At 42.0% G+C, this 27,813-nt stretch overlaps 1 protein-coding gene across 2 annotated transcripts in view; it reads right to left on the bottom strand.

Moving 5' to 3' along the window:
• Window positions 1-27,813, bottom strand: part of LOC115090341 (ATP-binding cassette sub-family A member 9-like) — a 306,577-nt gene that overhangs the window by 199,209 nt on the left and 79,555 nt on the right. For both annotated transcript variants that reach the window (XM_029599290.1, XM_029599291.1), the window contains exons 7-13: window positions 27,226-27,411; window positions 24,269-24,416; window positions 23,389-23,560; window positions 15,126-15,181; window positions 14,928-15,038; window positions 8,490-8,665; window positions 240-359 (exon numbers count right to left, since the gene is read on the bottom strand). In XM_029599290.1, the coding sequence (XP_029455150.1) occupies window positions 240-359; window positions 8,490-8,665; window positions 14,928-15,038; window positions 15,126-15,181; window positions 23,389-23,560; window positions 24,269-24,416; window positions 27,226-27,411 (969 nt within the window). The remainder of the gene's footprint in view (window positions 1-239; window positions 360-8,489; window positions 8,666-14,927; window positions 15,039-15,125; window positions 15,182-23,388; window positions 23,561-24,268; window positions 24,417-27,225; window positions 27,412-27,813) is intronic.

Genomic DNA, 27,813 nt, shown 5'->3' with positions numbered 1-27,813 from the left:
ACTAGAAGGACGTTTCAAGCTTTCACCACCCTTCCTGTGATGCTTACAGTGTCCTATTTACATTGCAACATTTGACCACCTTTTGTATAATAAAGCCATTCCATTCAGCAACTGAAGAAGTATCCTTATTTTGCAGCGTGGTCTGCAATGTGTCCTGATACAATAATAACTCTGGTGCCACAGTTCATCCTTCATAGAGAAATAACTATGCAAGCTGGTTGGCTCAAGTCACCTCTTACCTGTGGGTCTCCCAGAACAGCAATAGCAAAGGTCAGCTTCCTCTTTTGTCCACCACTTAAGCTGCTGGCTTGTGAATCCTGAATATTATTTATTTCCAACATAGTCAGAATGTTTTTCACCTACAAAAAGGCATAACAGCAAGCTGTAAACTATTATTATATTTACAGAATCTTTCAGGTTTTTTTTAAAACAAGAACAGTAAACTAGTAAATGACAGCAGAAAAAGATCAAATTGGGCCTTCCAATTTGCCCATTTCTGCTTTTGGGTTGATGAGAATATAAATTTCCATATGTATCCCAAAACCAGCTTCTTCTATGTCTTTTATCTAAATTTTCAAACCTCTTCCTATCATCACCACCTCTACCATCAGTCTATCTCAGGCCTTGCCATCCTCCTGTTACAATGTGCAGCTCGCAGGAGAGCCCCACGAAGCACCTCACTTACCCCCGACGCTACTGGAAGCCACACGGTGATGCGGCGTCCAGACCCTCCTAGCCCTCTCTCTAGGTACATGCGCTCAGCATACCCATACTTAAAGGGGCCATGGTGGGAATCTTGACCCATCCAAGTATCTAGCCTCCCTATAGAAGCCTTGGCTCCAAGAGATGTGCATCGTTTTTGATGTTCGTATCATGCTTCGTTTTCGGTCCGCCACGGGAAATTTTGTTTTCCCGGGGTTCGGGCATTTTTTTTTTTGGGGACCATCATTTTTTGGGTTAGTGCGCGCTAACTCTCGTTAGCGTGCACTAACCCAAAAAACGATTTTTCTTGAAATTTCGGGAAAAGCCTGATCGTTTTTCAGGCTCTCCGAAACATGCCGAATTGGTTAATTTCATTGAAATTGTACAATTTGGCAAAAATGAATGCACATCTCTACCAATCACTGACTGCTGGCAGGTTATCTAGTCCTCCTATAATCCTGTTGCAGTTGTTCAAATTACTCCATACAGTTTACCCCAATGCTTTTTTAGAAGCCCAAAGCAGGGAAACTATTTTGTTTAGGGTTGCAATCTCTGATCTGTACAGGCTACCCCCATGGCCTGTGATGACACTAGGTCATGCATCCTCTGTCCCTTCAAATTTTTGAAAGTAAGGATCCTCTGAGCATTCCATTCTCATTTTAGCCTCTGAAATGCTCCCTGTTCCACGTGCAGGTCCCCAGAGGCAGGCAGAGCTCCGGAGTCTCAATGCATGGATGAGAAACGATGGTGCAGGGAAGAGGGATTCAGTTTTGTAAGGAACTGGACAACCTTTTGGGGAAGGGGGAGACTTTTCCAAAAGGTTGGGCTCCACCTTAACCAGAGTAGAACCAGGCTGCTGGTGCTAACTTTTAAGAAGGAGATACAGCAGCTTTTAAACTAGAACAAGGGGGAAGCCGACAGTAACTCAGCAGTGCATGGTTTGGAGGAATGTATCTTTGAAGGATACTAATGAAACAGGAAAGTTAGGGCATCCCAACACAGAGGTGCCAATAAAAGCAAAACTAGCCCATGTGCCTATAAATAAAGAATCACCTGTGCTAAATAATGCCAAGCTATCCCTGTCAACTGAAAAGGAGGTTGACAAAAAAAAACAACGCACTTTGAAATGTCTGTATGCCAATGCCAGAAGTCTAAGAAGTAAGATGGGAGAGTTAGAGTGTATAGCAGTAAATGATGACATAGACATAATTGGCATCTCAGAGACCTGGTGGAAGGCGGATAACCAATGAGACAGTGCTATATCAGGGTATTAATTATATCGCAATGATAGGGAGGATCAATTTGGTGGGGGTGTGGCACTTTATGTTCGGGAGCATATAGAGTCCAACAGGATAAAGATCATACAAGAGAATATGGGCCAGATTTTTAAACTTATGCGCGGGCATAGATTTGTTCGCACAACCCGGCGCGATCAAATCTATGCCCGCAAATGCGTGGGCGGGAGAGCATGTCGGTCAGAGCAGAGCTACAATATGGCGCTGGGAGGAGCAGCAGCGGTGGAGCGGTGGCGGCGACATCGGGAGGAGTAGCGGCGGCAGTATCGGAGTGTCAAGCGGGCCAGCATATGGCGCTGGGAGGAGCAGCAGCGGCGGAGCGGTGGCGGCGACATCGGGAGGAGTAGCGGCGGCGGTATCGGAGTGTCAAGCGGGCCAGCATATGGCGCTGGGAGGAGCAGCAGCGGTGGAGCGGTGGCGGCGACATCGGGAGGAGTAGCGGTGGCGGTATCGGAGTGTCAAGCGGGCCAGCATATGGCGCTGGGAGGAAATGCAGCGGCGAGGAGGAGTAGCTGAGGCGCGTGCGAGGGAGGGATCCCCGGAGACCTCCCGTCTCCGTGTCTGCGCCATCTAGCAAGAGCGGGGCCGCGCTGAAGAGAACAAGAGGGAGAGGGAAGGGGTTGTGGATGAGGTGAGGGGATGAAAGGAAAAGGGATGTGAGTGAATAAATGGAAAGGGTAAGAAGTTGTGGAGAACCGAAAAAGAGGGATTGGAGGAGGGCTGAGGGAGAGGGAAGGGGTTGTGGATGAGCTGAGAGGGGATGAGAGTGAGGGATGGGATTGAGAGAGGGTGGGGAGTGACTGAGGGAAGGGGAGGGAGTGGGAGGGAGAATGAGGGGGGGAGGTGAGAGTGAGGGAAGGGGGGGGGGTTTCAGTGAAAGGGGAGGGCGGCAGTGGGAGAAAGAGGGTAAGACTGAGGGAAGGGAGTTTGAGTGGGGGCAGGGGAGGGAAGGGGGGGTGCGTGACCGAGGTGAATGAACGAGGGGAAGGGGGAGTGAGGGAGAAGTGTAGAAGGGTGCAGTGTCCGAAGACGGACCAAAAATTTTATTTAATGTAGCCCGTTGTTAGGGGCTTAACGGCTTTATATTTATAAATGATCTGGAAAAGAATACAACAAATGAGATAATCAAATTTGCAGATGATACAAAATTATTCAGAGTAGTTAAATCAGATGTAGATTGTGATAAATTGCAGGACCACCTTGAAAGACTGGAAGACTGGGCATCCAAATGGCAGATGAAATTTAATATGGATAAGTGCAAGGTGATGCATATAGGGAAAAATAACCCATGCTGTAGTTACACGATGTTAGGTTCCATATTAGGAGCTACCACCCAGGAAAAAGATCTAGGCATCATAGTGGCTAATACATTGAAACTGTCAGCTCAGTGTGCTGCAGCAGTCAAAAAAGCAAACAGGAATTATTAGGAAGGGCATGGTGAATAAAACAGAAAATGTCGTGCTTCTGTATCGTTCCATGGTGAGACCGCACCTTGAGTACTGTGTACAATTCTGGTCGCCACATCTCAAAAAAGATATAGTTGCACTGGAGCAGGTACAGAGAAGGGCGAACAAAATGATAAATAGAATGGAACAGCTCCCCTATGAGGAAAGAACATAAGAACATAAGAAAATGCCATACTGGCTCAGACCAAGGGTCCATCAAGCCCAGCATCCTGTTTCCAACAGTGGCCAATCCAGGCCATAAGAACCTGGCAAGTACCCAAAAGCTAAGTCTATTCCATGTTACCATTGCTAATGGCAGTGGCTATTCTCTAAGTGAACTTAATAGCAGGTAATGGACTTCTCCTCCAAGAACTTATCCAATCCTTTTTTAAACACAGCTATACTAACTGCACTAACCACATCCTCTGGCAACAAATTCCAGAGTTTAATTGTGCGTTGAGTAAAAAAGAACTTTCTCCGATTAGTTTTAAATGTGTCCCATGCTAACTTCATGGAGTGCCCCCTAGTCTTTCTCCTATCCGAAAGAGTAAATAACCGATTCACATCTACCCGTTCTAGACCTCTCATGATTTTAAACCCTCTATCATATCCCCCCTTAGCCGTCTCTTCTCCAAGCTGAAAAGTCCTAACCTCTTTAGTCTTTCCTCATAGGCTAAAGAGGTTAGGGCTGTTCAGCTTGGAGAAAAGATGGCTGAGGGGGGATAAGATAGAGGTCTTTAAAATCATGAGAGTTCTAGAAAGGGGAAAAGGGGAATCAGTTATTTACTCTTTTGGATAATAGAAGGACTAGGGGACACTGCATGAAGTTAGCAAGTAGCACATTTAAGACTAATCGAAGAAAATTTGTTTTCACTGAATGTACAATTAAGCTTTGGAATTTGTTGCCAGAAGATGTGGTTAGTGCAGTTAGTGTAGCTGGGTTTAAAAAAGGTTTGGATAAGTTCTTGGAGGAAACGTCCATTAACTGCTATTAATCAAGTTGACTTAGGGAATGCCACTGCTATTACTGGCATCAGTAGCATGGGATCTACTTAGTGTTTGGGTACTTGCCAGTTACTTGTAGCCTGGATTGGCCTCTATTGGAAACAAGATGCTGGGCTTGATGGACCCTTGGTCTGACCCAGTTTGGCAATTTCTTATGTTCATTCCGGGAGGGTAGTCCAGGCATCCACCACTCTTTCCATGAAAAATATTTCCTGATGTTGTTCTTGTATCTAACCCTTGGAGTTTGTTATCATGATTCGTAGTTCTATAACTTCTTTTCTATTGAAAAAGATTTTTTCTCCTTTGGGCATCCAGCTCAATTGAAACCAGCCTTTATTGGGTTATGTACCATGAGACTTCATTCACAACTACTTGGGAATTTTTCTTGTATTTTTAATCTCTTTGCAACTTGATAGCCCTGTCATTGTGATGACCATCCTTGGATTCTGGAGACCTTCAGTCATTGCCCTAAGTCCAGCTACTACTGTTACGGCTATGGCTGCTGTGCAACCGCCTCACCACCAGGGGTCCTTCTAGAGCAACTTGATAGCCCTGTCATTGTGATGGCGCCGGCCATCCAGTGCTTCTACCATGTGACAGGGGCCGGCCAATGGCACGGATACCCTATCACATGGTAAGGGCAAAGGGCCATCGGCGCCATCTTTATGAGTGGCAGCCGATGGCCCAAGAGCAGGAGATCGCTCCCCGCGCTTCCCCCCGGACCACCAGGTAATTTTAAAAGGTTCTGGGGGGGGGGGGGGGGGGGGTCGGGAGGGTGGGGGAGGCTAAGGGGGTTGGTTTAAAGGGTCGGGTGGATTTTTTTTTTTTATCGGGCCATCGGCGCCATTTATATTAGTGGCAGCCAAAATGGCACCGATGGCCCGAGAGCGGGAGATCACGCCGGGACCCCCCACTGGACCACCAGGTAATTTAACATTTTGGGGGGGTTCGGGTTGGGTAAGGGATTGGTTTTAAAGGGTCGGGGTGGGTTTAGGGATTGTTTTGGTGTGCCGGTTTTCCCGCCCTCCCCCCAAATAATTCCCGTGCCCGATTTAACGATTTTTGACGATAAATCGGGGGAATTTGTATTGTATCGCGCACTCTAACGATTTTTGACGATTTAAAAATTATCTGACGATTTTTTTAAATTGTCAAAAAACGATTCACATCCCTACTCCCAACTAAGTCATTAAGCTAACCCAACAAAACCAATTTTGACCATTCTTATTATTCACTGAATTAATTTTATTGCTTACAATGACAGAGAAAAACCTTAGGGCTACGTTCATATCTTCAATATGGGTATGTGGTGTGACTGTTTTTTTAAGGTATATAAATGGAGTGGAATAGCTGCCTAGTGGTTAGAACAGTGGGCTACGAACCAGGATTCAAATCCCACTACTGCTCCTTGTGACTTTGGGCAAGTCACTGTAACCTTTGTTGCCTCAGGTATAAACTTAACCCCCAATTTTAAAACAAGCATTCCATTGCCCATACACGCATGTACTGGCATGTGAGGACAGATATGCTGCAATTTTAAATCGTGCATGTACTTGTACACATAAAGGTGAATTTTAAAAGACTGGTTTATGCCAAAACCGTGAGATATGTACACAAGTTGGGCTGGCGTGCAACAGAGCGGATTTTAAAAAGTATACGCTTTTAAAAAGGATACACTTCTATGTGCACAAATGAAAAGTTCAAAATAAGTGGTGGGTGGGCATAATCTGGCGGGGTATGGGCGGGGTACGGGTGTTCTTGGATTTTAACTGGAAATTAGCGTGTAAATACCTATGTGAACAGGATCATGCCGGTTCCCCTGCCACGTAACTTTGCTTCTGCTATGGATGATGTGCAAGTTATAAAATAAAGTTAAATAGATCGGCAGGGTTTTAAGGGTTGGGGATAACAGGGGAGAAGGGGGCTATTAAACTAGGGGGGGTTGGAAGTCCTATCCCTTACCTGGTTGAACTGGGAACAAACTGGGAAAACTGATAATGGCATTGGCGCACATATCTTTTAAATCTGCCCGCATATACATGAGAAACAGAATTTGCAAACATAGGCACGGGTCCACTTAAAATTGCGCGCACATGCAGATACGGACTGAACTGATGTACACGTGCAGCCGTGCACCGGTTTAAAAGTTACCATCATATGCTTTAAAATACACGTCCTGCATGTAAGTATTCGCCTAATCTTAAGAGATCGCTCCAGAAAACAAATTTTGCTTATCTTTCCTAGGACTTTGTCGGCTTTTACAGGTGTCTGCAGGCGGATTTTAAAACATGGTCGTGTGAGGGACAACCCAGTTTTTTTCAATTAGTCCATCGGTTTGCCCAGTTAATATCGAGGTCTTGAAGACCCCCCCTCTGGTTCTTCATCCTGCACGCCCCCCCAATTAGCCCAGACCCCTCGCCCTGTTCGGTAAGTTGTAAAACTTGAGATCTGCAGACTTGCTCCTCATCTGGAGCAGCAGTAAAGTTAAATGGATAACAAGCCGATGCGTGCCGCAGTCCCATTTTTTTTTTTTAAATATGGAGCTATGTGCATAACTGTTGGCCCTGCCCCAGAATCCCCATACCCTGTGCATACCTTGCCTTTTTTCCATCCTCGTATTTTTGACGCATGCACTTCGTGCTTTTTAAAATCTACATTGCTCACACGCAGCCCACATATGCACATATGTGGGCATTTTTGCATGAACAGCACTTTTAAAATTGAACTCTTAGATTGCAAGCCCTCTGGGGGATAGGGAACTACCTACAGTACCTGAACGTAATCTGCTTTGAAGTGCCCTCCCCTCCCAAAAAAAAAAGAAGCAGAATATAAACTAAAAATATCAAAGAAAAGGTGTGAAAAGGGTCTTATTTGTGCATGTTGACTCTGGGCTAAAAAATGTTATGTAGATTGGGTTTACATCCTGTATTCTCAGATTTAAATTGCTATGTTCCAGCAGATAGCAATATATTTACACAAGCAAAATCTTAAGAGATCAACTTACCAACCATCATGAATAATGAAGGCATAGAGCAATTTATTACAATTCACTACTTGTTTATTTTTATTTATTTAAAAGCATTTCTATGCTGCACACTCCACTGATCATGGAAGTGTACAAAATTACATGCACAATAACTAAAACATATAGCTTCAAAGGTGTACATGAATTAAAAACACAGCAGATATCTAAGCAGACTCAGACAAATTTACAGACATCCTTGTACATCTTTCTCTTAAACAGGCCGATACAGTACAGTGCGCTCCGACAGTTAGCCTGCTCTTGGATGCGCGTTTTCCCTTACCCCTTATTCAGTAAGGGGAGGAAAACGCGCGTCCAACCCGCGGCACTTAATAGCGCCCTCAACATGCAAATGCATGTTGATGGCCCTATTAGGTAAGCGCGCGGGATACAGAAAGTAAAATGTGCAGCCAAGCCGCACATTTTACTTTCAGAAATTAGCGCCGACCCAAAGGTCGGCGCTAATTTCTTCCAGCACCGGGAAAGTGCACAGAAAAGCAGTAAAAACTGCTTTTCTGTGCACCCTCCGACTTAATATCATGGCGATATTAAGTCGGAGGTCCCGAAGAGTAAAAAAAGTTAAAAAAAAAAACAAACAATTTGAATTCGACCCGCGGCTGTAGGGCCGAAAACCGGACGCCGGCAAAATTGAGCGTCGGCTATCAAACCCGCTGACAGCCGCCGCTCCTGTCAAAAAGGAGGCGCTAGGGATGCGCAAGTGTCCCTAGTGCCTCCTTTTCCCCGTTTCTACCCCACCACCTCATTTGAATACTGAATCGCGCGCCGGGAGAGTGGGCGTTCGTCCACTCTCCCACGGACTTTACTGAATCGGCCTGAAAGGAAGGCAAACGATTCAATCGGTACCAACAATGCCCCCTTCTTGCCCCATGAAAGCATTCAAGTACTTGGGCTCTTTTCTGGCACATTGCATCAGTAGCTGGAATCTGGTATGAAATTGTGCACAAGATATTTACTAGGTCTCTTCTATAGGAGCAAAACATACCACTCTATATACGGTACCTCATTTTCCACTTCCTTTGGAGGAATTCCTTTGATTTTTGCAAAGACCCTTAAATTTTCTTTCACGGTTAGAGCATCGAATTTGATATCAAACTGGGGACAAACACCAATAATTTTCCTGATTTCTGCCACATTCTCCATCCTGGATAATCTGTAGCCATACATTTCCACAGAGCCTACAAAATGTGAAAGAGAGATAGTACATCTTTCTGTGGCACAGTTCTCAGACAGCTTGCACTGGAATCAGCGTGGCGTGAGGAAGCGGCAACAGTAGTTAAAGCAGCAGGAAAGCCAGGGTTCAAAATCCTGCTGATAGGCCTGGTGAACTCAGGCCACTCTCCATTACCTTATCTACAGACTAAAAGGTGAATTTTCAAAAGTTCATATAACGTGTGTAAAACAGCTTGTACTTGGGTTGGTGCTATTTTAAAAACCTTAGAATTCATGTGTAAGGGTTCGCGAGTAAATTTGTTTGTGCAAAAAAAAAAAAAAAAAGGGGCATTCTGGGGCGAGGCCAACATTTATGTAAGTAAGTTGCTATTTTATAAGCAATCTATGCGTGTAAAATTTGGCAGCCTAATCGCATATATTTACACCTGCCCTATATCTGGAGTAAGTGATCGAAAACATCTCAAAAGTGAAATGCTGACTGGGTGAGGGGTCGGGGTGAAATGGGGAAGTTCAGGGGGTCTCAGAGCCTGCAGATGAACTGGGTGAACTGGTAGACCAATTGGTAAAAAACTGGTAATTTAATTGACGCACACAGTTCAGGTACTTTTTCTACGATGACCTGAATTAGGTGGGTTTGGCTGCTGCTGGTAAGGTTGCCACCTGTTTCCATTTCTGCTGGTCAAGCAGATTCAGTTCTGGTTTAGCCTCATTGTATATACTGGGGTGCTAGTCCTGCTTTTTTTTTTTTTTTTTTTAAGGAAAATCAGAATTACATCTCCATACGTGCACAACGACTAAATCAGGACTGGATCAGCATCTTTGGGCTACTCAGCACCCAGGTTGTGACCCTTGCTTGCGTTCTCGGAAATTGTGTCCAATTCTAAGCCTCCAGAGACTATTATAAAACTAGGAGTGTGCATGTTCGCCTCTGAGATCTTCTCAGGGGGAAACATCCCAGGAGTGGAAGGTGCTTTGTTTTACAGACAGTTTAATTGTATTCTTAGACTGGGGAGTTACCTGTGATAGCTGCAAGCACTCCTGAAGATATCTGTCCCAGCCTAATTCCCTGCCATATTACTGATGAGTTACGAAAACATCAACACAGGACACGGTGACCTTATTCAGAGCTGGGGACCAGAAAGTAGTAGCCATGGTCCAGAAGATTACTCAGTATGCGTAATCTTGGGAGTTATCTATATCAGATAGCTAGGATTTCTGTATTTTCAGTTTCTCTCGCCTGGAACTGTATTCAGAAGCCCAGTAAATGTGTCTGTTTTCTCCCCTAGATGCCAAGGGGAATTACAATTTTTAACTGAGTTTTGGACTGTCAAGTCAGTTTTAGCCTGGGAAGCCAGCTAGACCACTTCTTGTTTTTGAAGACCTGGAGAAACACAGCCTGTTTACCTAAACTTAGATTAGCCACAGTGGGCACCAGTGACCCTAGGGGATGGGGAAGTGTACTGATTAACTATGTTATTCTCTCTCTTGTCCTAAAAAACACAAAATACCCTGTTCCATATTCATTTTATTCTTTATTTAATAATAAGTTATATTAAATTTGACTCCATATAATGATACCTTGGAGTATCTATAGTAACTGTGTCACTCTTACTGTGCATTAATCTGTGAAAGCTTGTATGTAGAAGCCTTTTCCACCCCAGCAGTATCCCAGAGTATACTTTGTTACTGCACGGATCCGTACCTCGTCCCCGGTGACAGCTTCCCAACACAATGCGAACCTTCATCGGTGGTATCATGGCCGTGTGCCATGCCGTGGTGCGCAAAACAGCTTGGCTGCTCTCCTCCCTTCACGTCAACTTCCCTCCCGAGAGCATCTGCGCTAGCGCGGGAAAATTAGAGTATTTTAGCCCGGCGTTCCAGCACAAGCCTTGCCTCGGCTGCAGGCTTGCTTGTGCTGGTGCTGTCCTTCTGCGATTCTTTGTGTTCCCTTGAGACCCGGATTGGATTTGGATTTGCTTGCCAGCTGCCTGCCTCTGACCCGGACTGAATTTGGATTGTACTTGTCTGCCGCCTGCCTCTGACACGGATTGGATTTGGATTCTGTTTACTTGTGGCCTGCCTCTGCCCCGGATTAATCGAGGATCGGGGGCCGCGGATTTCTTCTCTCGCCTGGAGGCGAATTTCCTCTGCATTTGATTACCCTGACTCGCTGGAACGCTAGGGGAGGAGCCGAGGACGCCTACAAGAGCGGTGTCTTACACCCCCAGCTTGCCGCGGATTTCTTCTCTCGCCTGGAGGCGAATTTCCTCTGCATTTGATTACCCTGACTCGTTGGAACGCTAGGGGAGGAGCCAAGGACGCCTACAAGAGCGGCGTCCTGCCGGCGCATAGCCGCTGCTGGCGTGCCACCAAAGCCGGGCGCGCGGCTTTGCTTGGCTTAGCTTGGCGTGTTTGGCTTGGCAGGAAATTTTGAATCATTATACCGCAGCCACGAGTCTAAGAAGGGAAAAAAGAGGATTGAACATTGTCAATTACAAAGAATCCTCTGCAAGAACTGTGAGTAGTTTATTTCTTATAAATATTGGTGATCTACTATTGGGCTCGCTGGGGCCTCCTCTTTGTAATGCCGCACACAAAGAGGAAGGCCAAGCTGAGAGAGTTGTCCTCTACACCTGTGTCTTATAATCAACCAAAAATCAAGGATTGTTTTGTAAAGCTTCCCACAGAGACACCAGGAGGAGGAGTCGCTGAAGGATCAGACCGGGAGCAGGGAATGAACCTTTTGACTCAAGAGACATCGTTAACCCCTGGAGCACCAGAAACTCCTGAGCTGCCTGTGGGGATTGGAGAGGAAATACCCTTTTTGGGAGATCCTAAACTTAAATTAAATTTTACATCACCTCAACATCAGAGGGTAGCAGAGAGTGCAATCTGCTCCCCTGAGAGCCTAGTAATGAATTCTAGAGAACAAAATGGTATTTCCCATCCACAGTTTGTGCCCGGGCAGGCCCCAATCGAGGGAGGGAGTGAAGGCACCCAAGGCGGATCATTAACTGGGATGTCTATAATTACCCCAAGGAACTTTACCCTGGAAGAAATAGGATCAATGCTGATAACAATGCAAAAGACTATTAATAACATTGCAAGTACATTACAAGATGCCTTAAATAAGAATCTGGTTTTACAGACTAAGATTGAAAATGTAGAAGGGTCAGTGAATTCTTTAGAGCTTAAAATGAAAGAGATAGATAAAGTTCAAGTAAATTTAATCAGGTCTGAGAAAATGCATCATGATAAGTTAGAAGTTATAGAGAACCAACTTAGGAAAAATAATTTGAGAATACTCAATTTCCCCAAAACTCATTTAATGTCAGCTTTAGATCTATTTAGAAGTTATCTTTTAAATGTTTTGAAGTATACTAATGAAGCATTACCAGCAATTGCGAGAATTTATTATGTATTTCAAAATCAGGAAACAGAAAATAAAAAACAAGATAACCAAACTGAGTTAAATCTATCTGACTTATTGGAAAAGTCCTTTGAGACAAACATAAGTACAAGAGCTACCCTCATTGTTCAATTTTCCTTCCTATCTGAAAGAGATTCAATACTAAGATTATATTTCAGAAATCAGAATGTCAAGTTCTATGGTCAGAATATAAGGATTTTCCCGGATATCTCACGTGAGACACAAATCAGAAGGAAGGAATTTTTGTCAATGAGGGGGGAAGCTCAACAAAAAGGGACCAAATTTATATTGAGATTTCCGTGTCAATGTACTATTGTATTTCAGGGGAAAAGATATGTCTTTAATCAGCCTAGCCAGTTGAGATCTTATCTGGATGCAAAACCCTAAAACCCACTATTGAGCTGGTGAAATTGAGAATAATAGGGAAGAGTTGACATAATTCTTATTTAAAGATTTATAACTTGTGCGAAATAGACTGCTTCTTGTGCCTTAGTTTCCTCTTCTTATTCTCCTTTTACTTGTACCTTTTCTTTTGAATGTTGATAATATTCACAGATTAAGAATCTGATCTATAGGTCTGATGACCATGTTTGTATTTTTATTTACAGTGAATTGTACCCTAATTAGTAAAAATTCAATAAAAATAAAATTAAAAAAAAAAATCGAGGATCGGGATCTTGGCTACCTCCGCCGACTCCTGGCGCTGATCTGATCTCAGGTAAGGCTGTTACACTATCATTGGGTCCACAAAACATAACATACTCGCTGGGAATGTCTGAAAGAACTGAAGACAATGTGGGTGCCATCTTAAAAGAAATCAACGTGGAAAGATTATATCATTGCCACCTGAAAAGGAACCGAAAGGTAACCCAGGAGTTGCAGCGTGTTTGAGAGGAGGTCTCTGATATGACATTTTTATTTATTTATTTTTATTTAAAAACTCTTCTATACCGTCGTTAAGTTAGATAACCAGCACAATGGTTTACAGCAAGGCACGATAATGAAAATATGAGTGTTATAGATTACAAATTAAACATGTGCCATCATAGTACGGTAACAATTTAGTACAAAAAACTATGTGTGTAAGTTAGGCTTGTCTGTTGGGAACATAGTAGGCGGTTTGAATTTAACATTAATATTATTGAGAGTGTGACAGCATTATAGTCAGAAAAGTTTAATTGTGGCTATGCCAAAGAATGTATTTCTACATGGCTTAGAATAGGAAGCTCAATATTACAACTATAACCTGAAATACTGCTGTGCACAAATATGAAGTAATACTGCCATATACCAGTGCTGTCTTGTTTAGACTTTTGCTGCCTGATCTGCAGTGAATATTCTGAACAAGTTGGTAATTAGCAAATTTCCTTTAAAACAGCAGGAACATTGTAGAGATCTGTATTAGGACCTTTTTTTTTGCAAACATATTTGTTTTCTCATTTCTTTGCCTTTGGGATGCAAATGCTCCATTCTGCCTCCTTACATCTGGATGTCTGAATCTCCCCAGCTGTCAGGAAGGCAGATGGCTTGGAGCCTAGTCCTACACCATAATTTGAAACTGCTGGAGTCAGGAAACTGCAGCAAAAAAAAAAAAAAAATCAACAAGCAAGCAAATGAGAGGAGGAGAAAAAAGGAGAAGGAGAAAATGCAAGAAAACATGTAAGTCTCTGAAAATTGCAGATTTTGTTATTTTCTTGCACACGCATTTTTCAGCGGTCCTGGTTATGCTCAGCTAATCAGGTCCAGTCTCTAGCAGATGTTATTGGGACTGACAGCTCTTTGTAAAGTACAGCCAGGCGCACAGTCCTGCAAGGGCAGTGATTATGCAGTGGCGAGAGGGCCTCAGAATTTAGGAGAGGAAGCCACTGAGTGTGAAAAAGGCACCATTTTGTTTTCCTGTAATGACATTGCATCTGTCAGTGGTAAGAAAGCTGCTCTTGTGTCACTGGTCTGAGTGGTTAATAAAAGAATATCAGTAAATTATGACTGTTCAGCTGATTTTAGCATTCTGATTCATGGATAGAACGGTTTCTGAATTTGCCCTCCCTGTGGAGATGTTTCTAACTTCTGATCATACTATCTAGCTGCCAACTTTCAACCATCAAATTTCCAAACACTTGGAGATGCTGATGGCGTTTAAACATATGACTTTTATTACTATTCTTCACCATTAGAAAAACACGGAAATATAAAATACAATAGCATATAACAAGCGATCTAGTCTGCCTAGTTTACTTCCTGCTACATTATCACAGACATTAGTTGATCCCTGACTTTCCCCCCTCTTCATTGTAATTAAAGTTCGGCTGTAATTTGCCTGTGCTCTCTTGTGCTGTTATTTTTTCCTCTATCACTTTCACTGGGAGGTTGTTCCATGCACCCATCGCCCTTTCTGTGAAGAAACATTTTCTGAGGTTACTTCCGAATCTACCTCTTTGGAGACTTCTTGAATGTAGTGGTCATGATACGCGCTGGTAAAAGGTTTGCTCTTACCAGTGCAGGCGCCAAACTGCTGTTTTATAAAAATGTTTAGGCCTCCAACTGATGTCTATGCAAGTGACACAAAATAAATGGATCCAGCGCATGATGAAGACAGAGTAGCTACCAAAGGGAACACAGTATTGCATAATTGCAGGGGAGGTCTGGAGGCCAACCTGCAGCTGAAGGGCTAATATCAGGGACATTTCTGAACCTGTTAGCCCTCTCCTTATTTTCGTACAGTACCCCAAAAATCTGTACGGTCCAGGACAGCTGACAACCCTAACTACTGTACAATAACACCGGAAAGGACAGACTATTAACATCACATATGTTTAACAGATGCTGTACGATCTTACCATCTGTCGGTGCAGAGAGTCCACTGAGAATGTTTAGCAATGTTGTTTTCCCAGCACCGCTGTGGCCAAGTATGGCAGTGATCTGACCCTCGTAGACATCAAATAACAAACCTAGCAAGAGAAAAGAAACCACTGCTGACATTTGTACAGCAAAACAAGACTAGGTCTGCAAAAACAACGATTTAAGGATCTACTCACCTCTCAAAGCCTCCACTTTTTTATCCTCAGTATATGTTTTTTTAATATTGTTGATTCTGATGGAAGAATAAGTGAGTTAGTATATGTAGCAAATTCCAAATAGTCTAAAGGTTCCTTAAGGCTTTTCTCCCATTTTATATCTATGGGAAAAGACCTTGGTGAATCAGGTCTTAACTCTTCAAATGTACTTTCCTTTTGGACTTCAGTTACACAAATAATGATAAAACAAGTGATGTTTAATTTAATGCAATATAACATCTTGTAAAGAGTTGCTAAAAAAAACAAATATAAGCATGAGGCCCCAGTTTCCTGCAGCATTTCAGAGGTAGATTTTGCAGCCAGGGTTCAGAAATTCTATGGCAAAGTTTCAGAAATTCCACTGCAATTATGGGGCATGATTGCATCTTTGGATCTTTTGTAATGAACATTTCATTATATGTACTCATGTTATAAAAATTGCCCGTCCATGTGAGCGCGCCAGGTAACATTTGCTTGGGCAATACTCATTTAGGTGGTGTGCTGAGAGAGAGAGAGAGAGACTAGCCATAGTGTCTTCTCCTTAGATAGGTATTTGTATCCCTATGATAGGCCCATAATTGTGCCTACTCACCTTCCCATCCTCCCCCCCCGAACCTCTCTTGTCACTTTGTTTCGTTCTCCTTTTCCTCCTTCCTTCCTTCCTGTATCATCCTCCTGGCTCTGCCCCTCATGCCAATCCAGTCTGTTGAAGGGGAAGGGGAGCTGTAGTGCAATGAGCTGCTTCCTCCCCCTTCTGCTGCTGAGCTCAGACTTGTGGTTTGAACCATGCAGGTTACTGTTATGCTGCGTGATTTGGGTCCCAGGTGCAGAGGATAAAATGGTGGTCACTCCCTTCTACTGCAGATCGAATTGACTCAGAAGAGCAGCAGGGGTGAGAGGACTTTCAGCATTAGTCAGTTAAATGAAGGAGAGAGAGGTGTGCCTGCTAACCTGGCTTCTAGTTCCGATTCTGCAGGTGACCCAGCAATTCCACGATGCGGGTCCAGTTTTCTGGCCCTTACATCGGCTGCAGAATCACAGGAAATTGGATGTCCTGGATATATACTATTGGTGAGTCGGGATGTATTTTGTGTGGCAAGAGATTGCAGGAAATTAGGTTCTGTCAGTAGGTGGCAGCACACCACCTAAATGAGTATTGCCTGAGCAAATGTTACCCAGGTAGAGTGTCCATCAAGCTAGGTTGAGAGGACATTGCCCAAATCTCATCTTGGTGTGTTTCCTCACTCCGAAGGCCATCAAATCTTCACAAGAGACCACTGTTCTGTTTGTACATCTCACATTGAATGTCAAAGTGGCCCTTAACCCCCTACAGTAATATGTAAACCTCATCTCGAGTTACTAGGTGGGCCTATCATAGGGATACAAATACCTATCTAAGGAAAAGACACTATGGCTTGTCTCTCTCTCTCTCAGCACACCACCTAAATGAGTATTGCCCAAGCAAATGTTACCCAGGTAGAGTGTCCATCAAGCTAGGTTGAGAGGACATTGCCCAAATCTCATCTTGGTGTGAGTTTCCTCACTCCAAAGCCATCAAATCTTCACAAGAGACCACTGTTCTGTTTGTACATCTCACATTGAATGTCAAAGTGGCCCTTAACCCCCTACAGTAATATGTAAACCTCACCTCGAGTTACTAGGTGGGCCTATCATAGGGATACAAATACCTGTCTAGGGAGGCAACACTATGGCTAGTCTCTCTCTCAAGCTTCTGGAGACATCACACAATGTGATAAAACCTTACCACCCAATAACACAAGCTATCACACAGTTTAATACTATTCAAAGAGGTGTAGTTAAAATCAGCATTAAGTCTGAGCAATAGCATTTCACAGACTGGCAAACCCAGCCCATTCCCTGCCCCTAACTCCTCCTCTTTTTGAAATTTGCATCACACCATACAATATGGTGCTATCACATGCGATAAGCCCTTAACACATGCGAAAACACCTTAGCGCATTTTGATAAATGACCCCCATAGTAACATAGTAATGATGGCAGAAAATGGTCCATCTAGTCTGCCCAGCAAGCTTCCCAAGGCAGTCACTGCCGGTTACGCTTTTTTTTTTTTTTTTTTTTTAATATTTAAACTTTATTGAATTTTTCATCAATTACAGGAAATAATATCAATGTATATCATAATCCCACCTAAGATCACTTACTCTTTAGGCATTCAAGAAAACATAAGAAATTATATACATTGATTGATAACATTATTTTAAGAAATATGGGAGACCAAGGGTGATTATAGCAGTTATAATAAAGAAATTTAACTTCAAAGAAATACATGCTGACTTCTGAGATTAACACCAACATTACAACTTTTTCCAACTACCTTAGGATTCTCGTTAGGGCTGTGGTGAAGTATCTAAATAAGTACGTAGTTGCTCAGGTTCTATGAAAACATATTTAGCTTCTCCAAAGTATAAAAAACAACGGCAAGGAAAACGTAACATAAATCTAGCTCCTCTCTCAACTACCTCCTTCCTCATTTCTAAGAACTTTTTCCGTTTTATTTGCGTCACTCTAGCTATGTCAGGGAAAATACGGATAGGGTGACCAAAGAACTTCATTTTCTGAAATCTAAAATACTGTTTTAAAACATTATCTCTTTCAACTCTTGATGCGAACTGAACCAATAAAGTGGCTCGTGAGGAAATGACCATTTCAAATGATTTTTCTAGAAAATCAGTTATATCCAAAGATTATACATGCGAAAACACCTTAGCGCATTTTGATAAATGACCCCCATAGTAACATAGTAATGATGGCAGAAAATGGTCCATCTAGTCTGCCCGGCAAGCTTCCCAAGGCAGTCACTGCCGGTTACGCTTTTTTATTTATTCCCATCCTCTAGCCTTTTAGGGATCCACAGTGTTTATCTCATGCCCCTTTGAAATCCTTCACAGTTTTAGTCTACACCACTTCCTCCAGAAGAGCATTCCAGGCATCCACCACCCTCTCAGTGAAGAAATATTTCCTGACATTGGTTCTAAGTCTTCCTCCCTGGAATTTCAAATGTGACCCCTAGTTCTACTAAATTGTTTCCAATGGAAAAGGTTTGTTGATGACCATGGATCATTAAAACTTTTCAAGTGGACTATAACTGTTTTCTTTATCAAGTCCTAAGCAAAAAGATTTTTTGTCTGGGAAGCACAAGTTTATTGTTCTGTGTGGTGATTTAACAAAGGGAAAAGCACGATATATTCATTGGGAAGGCGTAACAGAGAAATCGTTCCCTCAGCGAGAAAGGACTTGTGGTGAGTCTCGATTGTTTGGGGGGGGCCATGTATGCTGGGTTGTTACAGATGTTTATTATAGCGAATATTTCACAATCCACTTGAATATACCCCTTTATTTCTCTGATTTGTGGAGCTTTTGAATTCCTTAACTTTTAGCTACAGCTCTCTTGAAGCATGGGTGAAACTCCCTGCGAGCCGGTTTTATTTTTTAACCAAAAGGATAAAGCCACTTTGCCCTGGCAATCAATTTTTACTTCTTAAAAGAAAGAGTTTTCCATTAGCACAGGGTCGCAGGTCTGCAATTGGTATGACTATAACAGTCCTATTGAGGATGCAGGTATTCCTCAGGTCAGCAAGGAACTGGGAATCTTGGAGGGGCATTTACATATAAAGCAAAGGTATGAACAAACTAAATTAACTGAGTGTTCCTGAGATTCAGACTGTACCTATGGTGTTTATGTTAATGACAGCCAGGTAAAAAAAAAAGAAGGATTTTGAGCAAGATCTCATTTGTTCTCACATGCTGCTTGTGATGATGCTTCTGCATGGACATTATTACTCCACATGTGTTTGGCACATGAAGTGTACTGTGAATGAAATAAGATGAGTGATTGTGGCTTGCCAAGCCTGCAAGTAGTGACAACTCTTACTCAATGAGCACGCCAGTAGCATGTTTTATCTTATCATAAAGTGCCAACAAATGCTGTATTTTTAGGTGCTTCATAGTATATACGTTTTGGGGAGGCCAATGATGAAACTCCCCATGGATTCTGCAGGCTCTGAGATACTCAGATATACAAGTAACTGCAAGATTAGTTTCAAAGGGAAACGCCAGATGAAGTTTCCCTTTGAAAATCTGCGCCTGCATTGGAGCAGGTGCAAAAGCACACACCAGAAATAACATGCAGAGATTGAATATGCAATTTCTGTGCATAATTTTCCTTCCCCTGACTTAACTCTACCCAATTTTCCCCATGGGTGAAAGTACATGCTCTGTGTCAGCATATGTGCTGTTACCCGCACGGGGGTGGGGGGCAATTAACGATTTTATATGGGTAAACATAATTTTTTATTTTGTCTCTGTTGTGCATTTCCTATGCGCAACTTAAACAGATAGCTTAACTCAGTTGTCTTCTTCAATTCCAAACTTTATTAATAAGCAAAACAAATAAAGTCTTACTGTGCATAAATTGGAAATGATAGTGATCAGTGCGGTCTAGGCCACATAAATAAAGACAAGTAAAATGAGGGTAATTCTGCAGGATTGGCCAGATTAGCCACTGTATCACCTAGGCCTGGCCAGAGATGACTGAAAACACACGGGGAAAACCTCCCAAGCACCCTTGCTTCCAACTCAGAGGTTCACCCTTCAGAGCCAGTGGTACTGGATACAGCAAAAGCTGTGAATTGCTGGCTGGCCACCAGTTGGCAAAATAAAATACAAACAGCAGCAGCATTAGAAACCGAAACAGAAAAGCTGTTGTGAAAGCAGGACAACAGTGAATAAACACATGTGAAGACAGGATATCTTTACCTGTGTTAATTGCTGTGATTATTGCCCCTTTGTTTAAAAAAATAAATTATGTATAAAAAATGTTTTCCCAAAAATTTACCCACTGTGTGTAGGAAAATTAGATAGAGATTAGAAATAAAGATCCCCCAATCAATGGTATTTAATACTTGACATGAAGATCCCAGCTTTAAGATATCTAAATGTTGCACTACTGTAGTCCTCTTGTCAAGTAACAGTCCCTATAATAATAAATATAGAAATGGAAGTCAACAAACAAGTTGTAGTTAAAGCTCTGTATTGGAATAATGTAATACATATGCATCTATTAGTACAGAATGAGCTGATGAAGGGAGTTTGACTCTCCAAAACTTGTCACAGATGAATGGCATTAATCAGATACAAAGGTACTGCACGCAACTTGTTTGTTGATTGTTATTTCCATTTTTCTAAGTATATTAACATGACAACCACATTAATAAAATGATAAAGGGGATGGAAAAGCTCTCTTAGAGAGAAATGCTAAATACATTAGGGCTCTCCAGCTTGGAAAAGAGATGACCTGAAGGGAATACGATTGAGATTCATAAAATCATAAGTAGGTGGAATGGGTAAACAGAGAATATTTAGTTACCCTTTCAAACAATACTAGGACTAAGCGACATTCTGTGAAACTAGCAACGGCAGATTTAAAACAAATCATAGGAAGTATTTTTTCACTCAGCGCACAATCAAGCTATGGAATCTGTTGCCAGAGGATGTGGTCAAGGCAGTTAACATAGTGGGGTACAAAAGAGGATACAAGAAACTGATCAACTGTTAGGGATCTGACTTCGGTGCCAGATAGAACGGTAGAAGCAATTCTTAAAAGTAAAATTACTGAACACAGACAGACATGGTTTAATGGGGGAGAGTTAACATGGGTTTCGCAAAGGGAAGTTTTGCCTTACCAGTCTACTAGATTTTTTTTGAGGGTGTAAATAAACATGCAGATAAATATGAGCTGGTTGATATAGCATATTTGGATTTTCAGAAGGCATTTGACAAAGTTCCTCAAGAAAGATTCCTCAGGAAATTGAGAGGTCATGGGATCAGAGGCAGTGTCCTGTTGTGGATTGGTAACTGGGTAGGACTAAATGGTCAGTTTTCCAAATGGAGAAAGGTCATTAGTGGAGTACCCCAGGGGTCTATGCTGGGACCTGTGGTATTTTGCATATTAATAAATTCTCTGGAGAAAGGAACGATGAGTGAGGTGACCAAATTAGCAGATGTCATAAAATTGTTTCAAGTCACTAAAACAGTAGCAGATTGCAAACAACTGCAGAAGGACTTTGTAACAGTAGGAGACTAGGTTTCCAAATGGCAGATGCAATTTCATGGGAACAAATCAAAGTAATGCACGTAGGGAAAAATTATCCCAACTACAGGTACACAATGATGGGTTCCATATTAGGAGTTACCATCCAAGAAAAAGATCTTGGTGTCCTTGTGGACAATACCTTGAAATATTCAGCTCAGTGTGCCACGGTGGTCAAAAAGGCAAATAAGAGTGTTAGGACTTATTTGGAAAGGAATAGAGAACAAAACTGAGAATATCATAATGCTTTTGTATAGATCCATGGTGCGATCACATCTTTACTGCATGCAATTCTGGTCATCCAATCTCAAAAAAGACATAGCTGATGCTATAAAAAACGTGGAAAGCGGTCGCTGAAAAGTCAGTGCCCGCTTTCTTAACACGCGAATGGCGGGCGCCATGCTATAAGCAAATTAGGGGGTCACGCTAACAAGGAGGCACTAGGGTCGCTTGCGCGACCTTAGCGCCTCCTTGCTAACACGACCCCTCGGTTACCAGCGGTCTGTCAGTTATGAAAACCGACACCGAGCATATCTGCGTCGGTCTTCAATGCGGCAGCTGAGGGTTTTTTTGGTTTTTTTTACTTTTAAAGAAATACAGAAAATCAGTTTTTTCTGCTTTTCTGTACTTCTTCTCAATGCGCTCAGCTATTAACACCTGCTCCAGGCAGGTGTTAATAACTGAGCGATAAATGTGCGTCTGATACGCACATTTATTTTTTTGCATTGGAGTGAATGAGTAATAGCCTCATTCCCTCCAGATCAGACGTGCGTTAAATAGGCACTAATCCCCCTATTTGCATCGGCCCCATCAAAAGAGGATTGGACAAGTTCCTGAAGGAAAAATCCAAAAATAGTTGTTAACCAGATAGACTTGAGAAAGCCAGTGCTTATCCCTGGGAGTGAGATACAAATATAGATCAGCTATTAGGGATCTGCCAGGTACTTTACCCCTGGACTGGCCACCATTAGAGACATGATGCTGGGTTCGATGGACTTTGGTCTAACCCAGCATGGCACTTCTTATGTCCTTACTATATAATAAATGGACAACAAGATCAGCACTCAAAGATTTCTGAAAATCTAAGAATATCAGTTCAGTGCTAAGCACAATATTTGCATTTCTGAATTAAAGCAAACGATAATGGCCAAATCAATGCACAACGCAGAAGCCCTTAGATGGTTTACCACTGCATTTGGACAGTTTGGGTTTCTGAAAGGACAGAAAAAGTTTCCACCTTGGTGGTTTACTAACAAAGAAGTTTATTGCAGCTGACTGGAAAAACATTTAAGCTCTTCATAGATAATGTAGATTTCAGAGCTCAGGATCTTTGCTGGAGAATCTAATATAACAAGTAAAAAAAGAAACAAATGCAGGCGATCCATCTAGTATGCCCATTATCCTTTTCTGGTCTAATACCACAGAGACTGCTTGATCTCTAGCTTTATCTTAACTTCCTAACAACTAAAGTTCCTCTGTGCTTATTGCATACTTTTTTGATTTCTGATAGTAACATTTGGAGGCTGTTCCATTAATCCACTATACTTTTTGTGAAAAAAAAAAAACATGTATTATTCCCTGATCCCTTTGAATGTCATACCACAACCTCCTGTTCAAGAACTGCTTTTCCACTGCACAATGCTTGTTCCTTATGCAATATTTATACCTTATGAGATACAAGATTTGAATGTCCATGGTATCTTTCCTAGCCCTCTTTCTCAAGCCTCATGTCATCTGGCCTATGATGTAGACACTGTACTATTTTGGTAGCCCTTCTCTATATTGCCTCTACACTCTACAGTTTTTTTTAGCTTCATTGGTTTTTTACATATTTGTAAAATTTTTGTTTCCATTTGGTGTGCACTATTCTGATTTAGTATGCACTAAAAAAATACGAAAACAGATCTAACAAATGCACAACCCTACTATCTATATCCTTTTGGAGAGACACTATTCCAGATGAGGTCTCACCAATGCTCCTACAAACAGAGTCTCTTTTTTTTTAAAAATGTGGCTATTGAATGATCAGTAATGGTGGCGATATAGAAATTGAGAAGACTAGATGGATTCTATAGTCCTTATCTGCCATCATGTTCTCTCTTCCCATATTTTTACCTAATGGCTTCCTTCCCATGAAATTCTGAAGGCACTGGCTCAACACAGTCACCGAAAACAGGATGGTCGGTCCCTTCCTTCTTTGTGATGATGTCATCAGAATATCTCCTATTGCTGCGCCAATATGAGGACTTCAAGAAAAACAAGAAGGGAAGACGCACTCCATATTTATCTGATAAAGAAAGAAAATGTTATTATGAACCTTATTTCTATGGTTATCAACAAACTAATGTACAATATTGCACTGATACATGTGATATATATATTATGTTAATTAGTAACCATGCAGTTATTTTTTTTTTAATTTAGATTTTGCTCACATCTTTTCATTGGTAGCTCAAGGGGAGTTACGTTCAGGTACAATAGGTATTTCTCTATCCCCAGAGGGTTTATAATCTAAGGGCCCGATATTCAGTGCCACATAACTGGATAAGTTGGACTTAAACAGCTAAGTGGCGGCAAATGAATAACCAGTCATGCTGAACAGCTGTCATTTAGCTGAATAACTACTTATCAGGCTAAGTACTGGGCCGGATGAGGACGTAATGGGGAGAAGCTAATTATCTATCTAAATAAGCCAGATAAGTAGCGATATTGAGACTTATCTGGTTAAGTTAGCTGGATAAGTTAGACCAGCTACCTTTAATTTATCCAGCTATATTCAAAAGGAAAGCCTTTCCCTGGGAAAGCTTTCTTATTATGTAATCAGCTTATACAAAAAAAGTGATGAAAAAACATGTTATCAAAAAGCTTAGGGTTGGTTCTGCAAAGAAAAGCAGACAAATGCACATTTTAATTTATGGAAAAGAAAAATATGCAGAAGGTAACATATGAATAGAAAAATTACCACAGAAAATGATTGAACTGTACTAATACTGACTTGGTAAGACTTTATCAAAATAAACAGCCAACAGCATGTAGAGAACAGCATCCAGAACCAAAATGATGTACGTCATAAACACCGGGTATGCATCTTCCATGAGTTCAGAAAACAAGGCACCTTTCATGTTCATTTCTAAATGGAAAACCTAAAATAATACAAAACCATACACAATTTATGGCAAAGCAATAATAATATGTATTTAAACAGTGTGAAATATAAAAATAGGATTCTTATGTATCAAGTATTGTAAGTTGACTGAAATTTGCATTAGAGCTCAATTTATAAAACAAATTGGCTATTGCAATTCAAAACAGCTCAGGGCACTAATATGCAAAGACAGACCTTGAAAGAAGCAGAAGTGATGAGGTTTTTTGTTTTCCAGACTGTGATGATTATAATTCAAATGAGCAGATTTATAGCCAAGCATGTCCCATGGAAGCATTGCTTTTGGGGAGGGATTTTGATCTTTTGTTTTATAGACTGTTCTCTGCTTTCATGCTTTTTGGATAAACATGGGTAATCAAATGTAATAAAAATAGAAAAATAATTACATTTGTTAATCAGTAATATCACGGATCAAAGCACCCAAGTCCCATTCTGATCAAGGCCTTAGTTATTTTTATTCTAATATTTCCAGATCAGAAAACAAACAATCCCCTCCCCCAAAGGGATCAACTCTGGCAAGGCCGGATTTAAGATTTTGGCACCCATAGGTAGAGTTGTACAGCAGGAAGAGGGAAGGGGGACAGAATGCCACAGCGTTAAAAGCAAGTGGGCGCAGGATCCTCCTGGCCCAGGTATTCGAAGCCTTCAAAATCTACTGCCCTGGGTAGGTGCCTAAGCCTAAATCTGGGTCTTATCCCTGGAAAATACTTGGATGGAACTCTGTCGTATGAATACTGATTTAAAAAAAAAAAACACAAATCAGCCAATTTTTAGGCCCCCATTTCAGGCTCATGAATCATCGATACGGGATGTCATGCCTGAGCAGAGGCCCAGGTGGTCTGTAAGGTTTTTGTCTGCAGATTGGCACTGAGTGGCACCTTTCACAGTAGCACTAGGTTTAGCAGCTGATCTCCATGCTGTGAAGACATTCTATTACAGCAACAGTTCACTTGTAGAATATGTAGAACTAATATTGTTCACTTAAAAGTAAAGGTAAGAATAAGTAAAATACTAACGACTGGTATATCTTTAGTACAGAATGTTTTGTTATTCATTTTAAATGGTTAAATTGTGTTTTGCAGTGAATAAGTTTCATTGACATTACAAACCAATCAGTGGGGGATAAATGCCCATTACATTTTTTTTTTTTAACTGAACTTATTTTGATGCTTTTAAATTTTTAAATATGGTGCTTCATTTGCCTGCAGTCCCAGGTAATAAAGCTGGTCACTGAGGCAACACCAACAGAACTATCCAGCTCAAACCAAATTCAGAGGCAGATCTATGATGACAATGCATTTTAGCAATTAGGACTTAATGAGACAGTATTACTATAGAATATAGGTAGGGGCAAATTAGATCAAATCTGAACATCAGAAGTGGGGGAGTATGGATAATCAGAAATTGAAAGAGGGATTGAGAAAAGTGAGCCATTCATATTTTGACTGTGATAAGCTCAGGCCATTCATTGGATATGGGATTCCATATTCATCTGGTCTTGATCTTTTGGGCCCAATTTGGATGCAAATATTTCCAAAGCATTTGAACGTTGTCATGAATTTAAATAGTCTGAGTCTACCAGATATTTATATAAAGTGGAACCAATCTGATTAAATTCAGATTTATTGAAAATCAACTGGGTTAAGGTTTGAATGGGGTTAAAACTGTCTCTACAAGTGAATCAGAGCTGAAGCTGTGCAAATATTAGTCCGAATCTGAACTGGACTGGAGATGACTCACCCACTCCCAACCTATCCTCACGACCATCACAATTACCTCCCTAATCCAGGACTGCCTCGAATAAGCATCTTCCAGCAATGAGAATACAACAAAACTACATAGAGGGGCAGATTTTCAAAGGAGTATGCGCGTAAGATATGCGGCGTAACACCCAAAAAGCTGCCCCTTCCACCCCCTGCGCACACAAGTCCCGGGCCGCGCGTAATTCCCGGGGCTTTCCTGGGGGGATGTGTCGGGGGGGGTGTCACGGGCAGCGCGTCATCTGGGGGCGTTCTGGGGGCGGGGCCACGGGCGTGGTTCTGGCCCAGGAGTGTGGTCAAGGCCTCCGAAACTGCTCCCAGGCCAGGAATCACGCGCCGGCAGCTGGCTGGTGCGCACGAGTTACGCCTGCCTTGGGCAGGAGTAACTTTTATAATAAAGGTGTGGGGGGGGGGGGGTTTAGATAGGGCTGGGGGGTGGGTTAGGTAGGGAAAGGTGGGGGGAGGCAGAAGGAAAGTTCCCTCCGAGGCTGCTCTGATTTCGGAGCGGCCTTGGAGGGAACGGAGGCAGGCTGCGCGGCTCGGTGCGCGCAGGCTGCCGATTTTGCGCAGCCTTGCGTGCGCCGACTCCGGATTTTAAAAGATACGCATGGCTATGTGCGTATCCTTTAAAATCCGGCTTAATCTTTTTTGCGCCAGGTGCGCGTACTTTTTTAAAATCTGCCCCAAAACATGGCTGCCTTTCTCCTCACAGTCTGTCATTGATGGTATATGCTTATAAAAATCTGTTTCCTTGATTGCTGTAGAGCAGTAAAAATGTAGCAGGGAATCCAGCAAGGTAACTTCAGGAAGGAAAAACAAACTTTACTACAAAATATATAAACTTTACAGTGCAGCTTCCTCCCCCTCATCCCCCTTTTTGCTTACATGTGCATTATCTTGTCTCTCTTTATTTTACTTTTGCCTGGCTCAGCTTCTACAAGAGACAATGATGGGTATTTTTCCCTATTCTTCACTGTGCTGTTTTACACACATGCTAACACACACCCCAAAAAAAATCATTATTTGTACCTGTGTTATTCCAGTGACGAAGGCAAAAGGGCAGAAAAGACTTAAAATCCATTGCAAAGATCTTGGGACGTGAAGGATCACAAGAATAAGACTTATAGCTCCCAATAAAAGGGTTAGGAAGAAGCCAGTTATGGCGGTGAGTCTGGGCTTTCTCAACAACGAACTCAGCATGAACGAGAAACACATCTGAAGGAGACAGAATATTCAGTCTGAGCTACAGAAATATTATTATTCCATAGTCACAGAGTACAGTATTTTCATGCCCAACCAAGTGTGGTTATGTGAATACAGCATGTGAGATATTATTTTAGCTATTCAGTTTGTCAGGTTGCATCTAATAGGGATGTGAATTGGGTGCCCAATCGTTCCCGCTTTCGGAATCGTCTGGCCACAGGAAAAAATCGTTTTCCCGCGTTTCCCCCTTTTTTTTTTTTAGTGAAAAACCATTTTTCCGGTTAGTGCTTAGCGCGCACTAACAAAAATAGCAAAAAGTAACAAAAATAAACGTTTTTTGTTAGTGCGCGCTAACATGAGTTAGCGCGCACTAACTCAAAAAACGATTTTTACGAAAAATCGGGGGTAAAATTG

This window comes from Rhinatrema bivittatum, chromosome 4, assembly GCF_901001135.1.
Source record: "Rhinatrema bivittatum chromosome 4, aRhiBiv1.1, whole genome shotgun sequence".
Lineage (NCBI taxonomy): Eukaryota > Metazoa > Chordata > Amphibia > Gymnophiona > Rhinatrematidae > Rhinatrema > Rhinatrema bivittatum.
The sequence above is the reverse complement of the archived record's forward strand: the minus strand, read 5'-3'. Positions and strand labels throughout refer to the sequence as shown.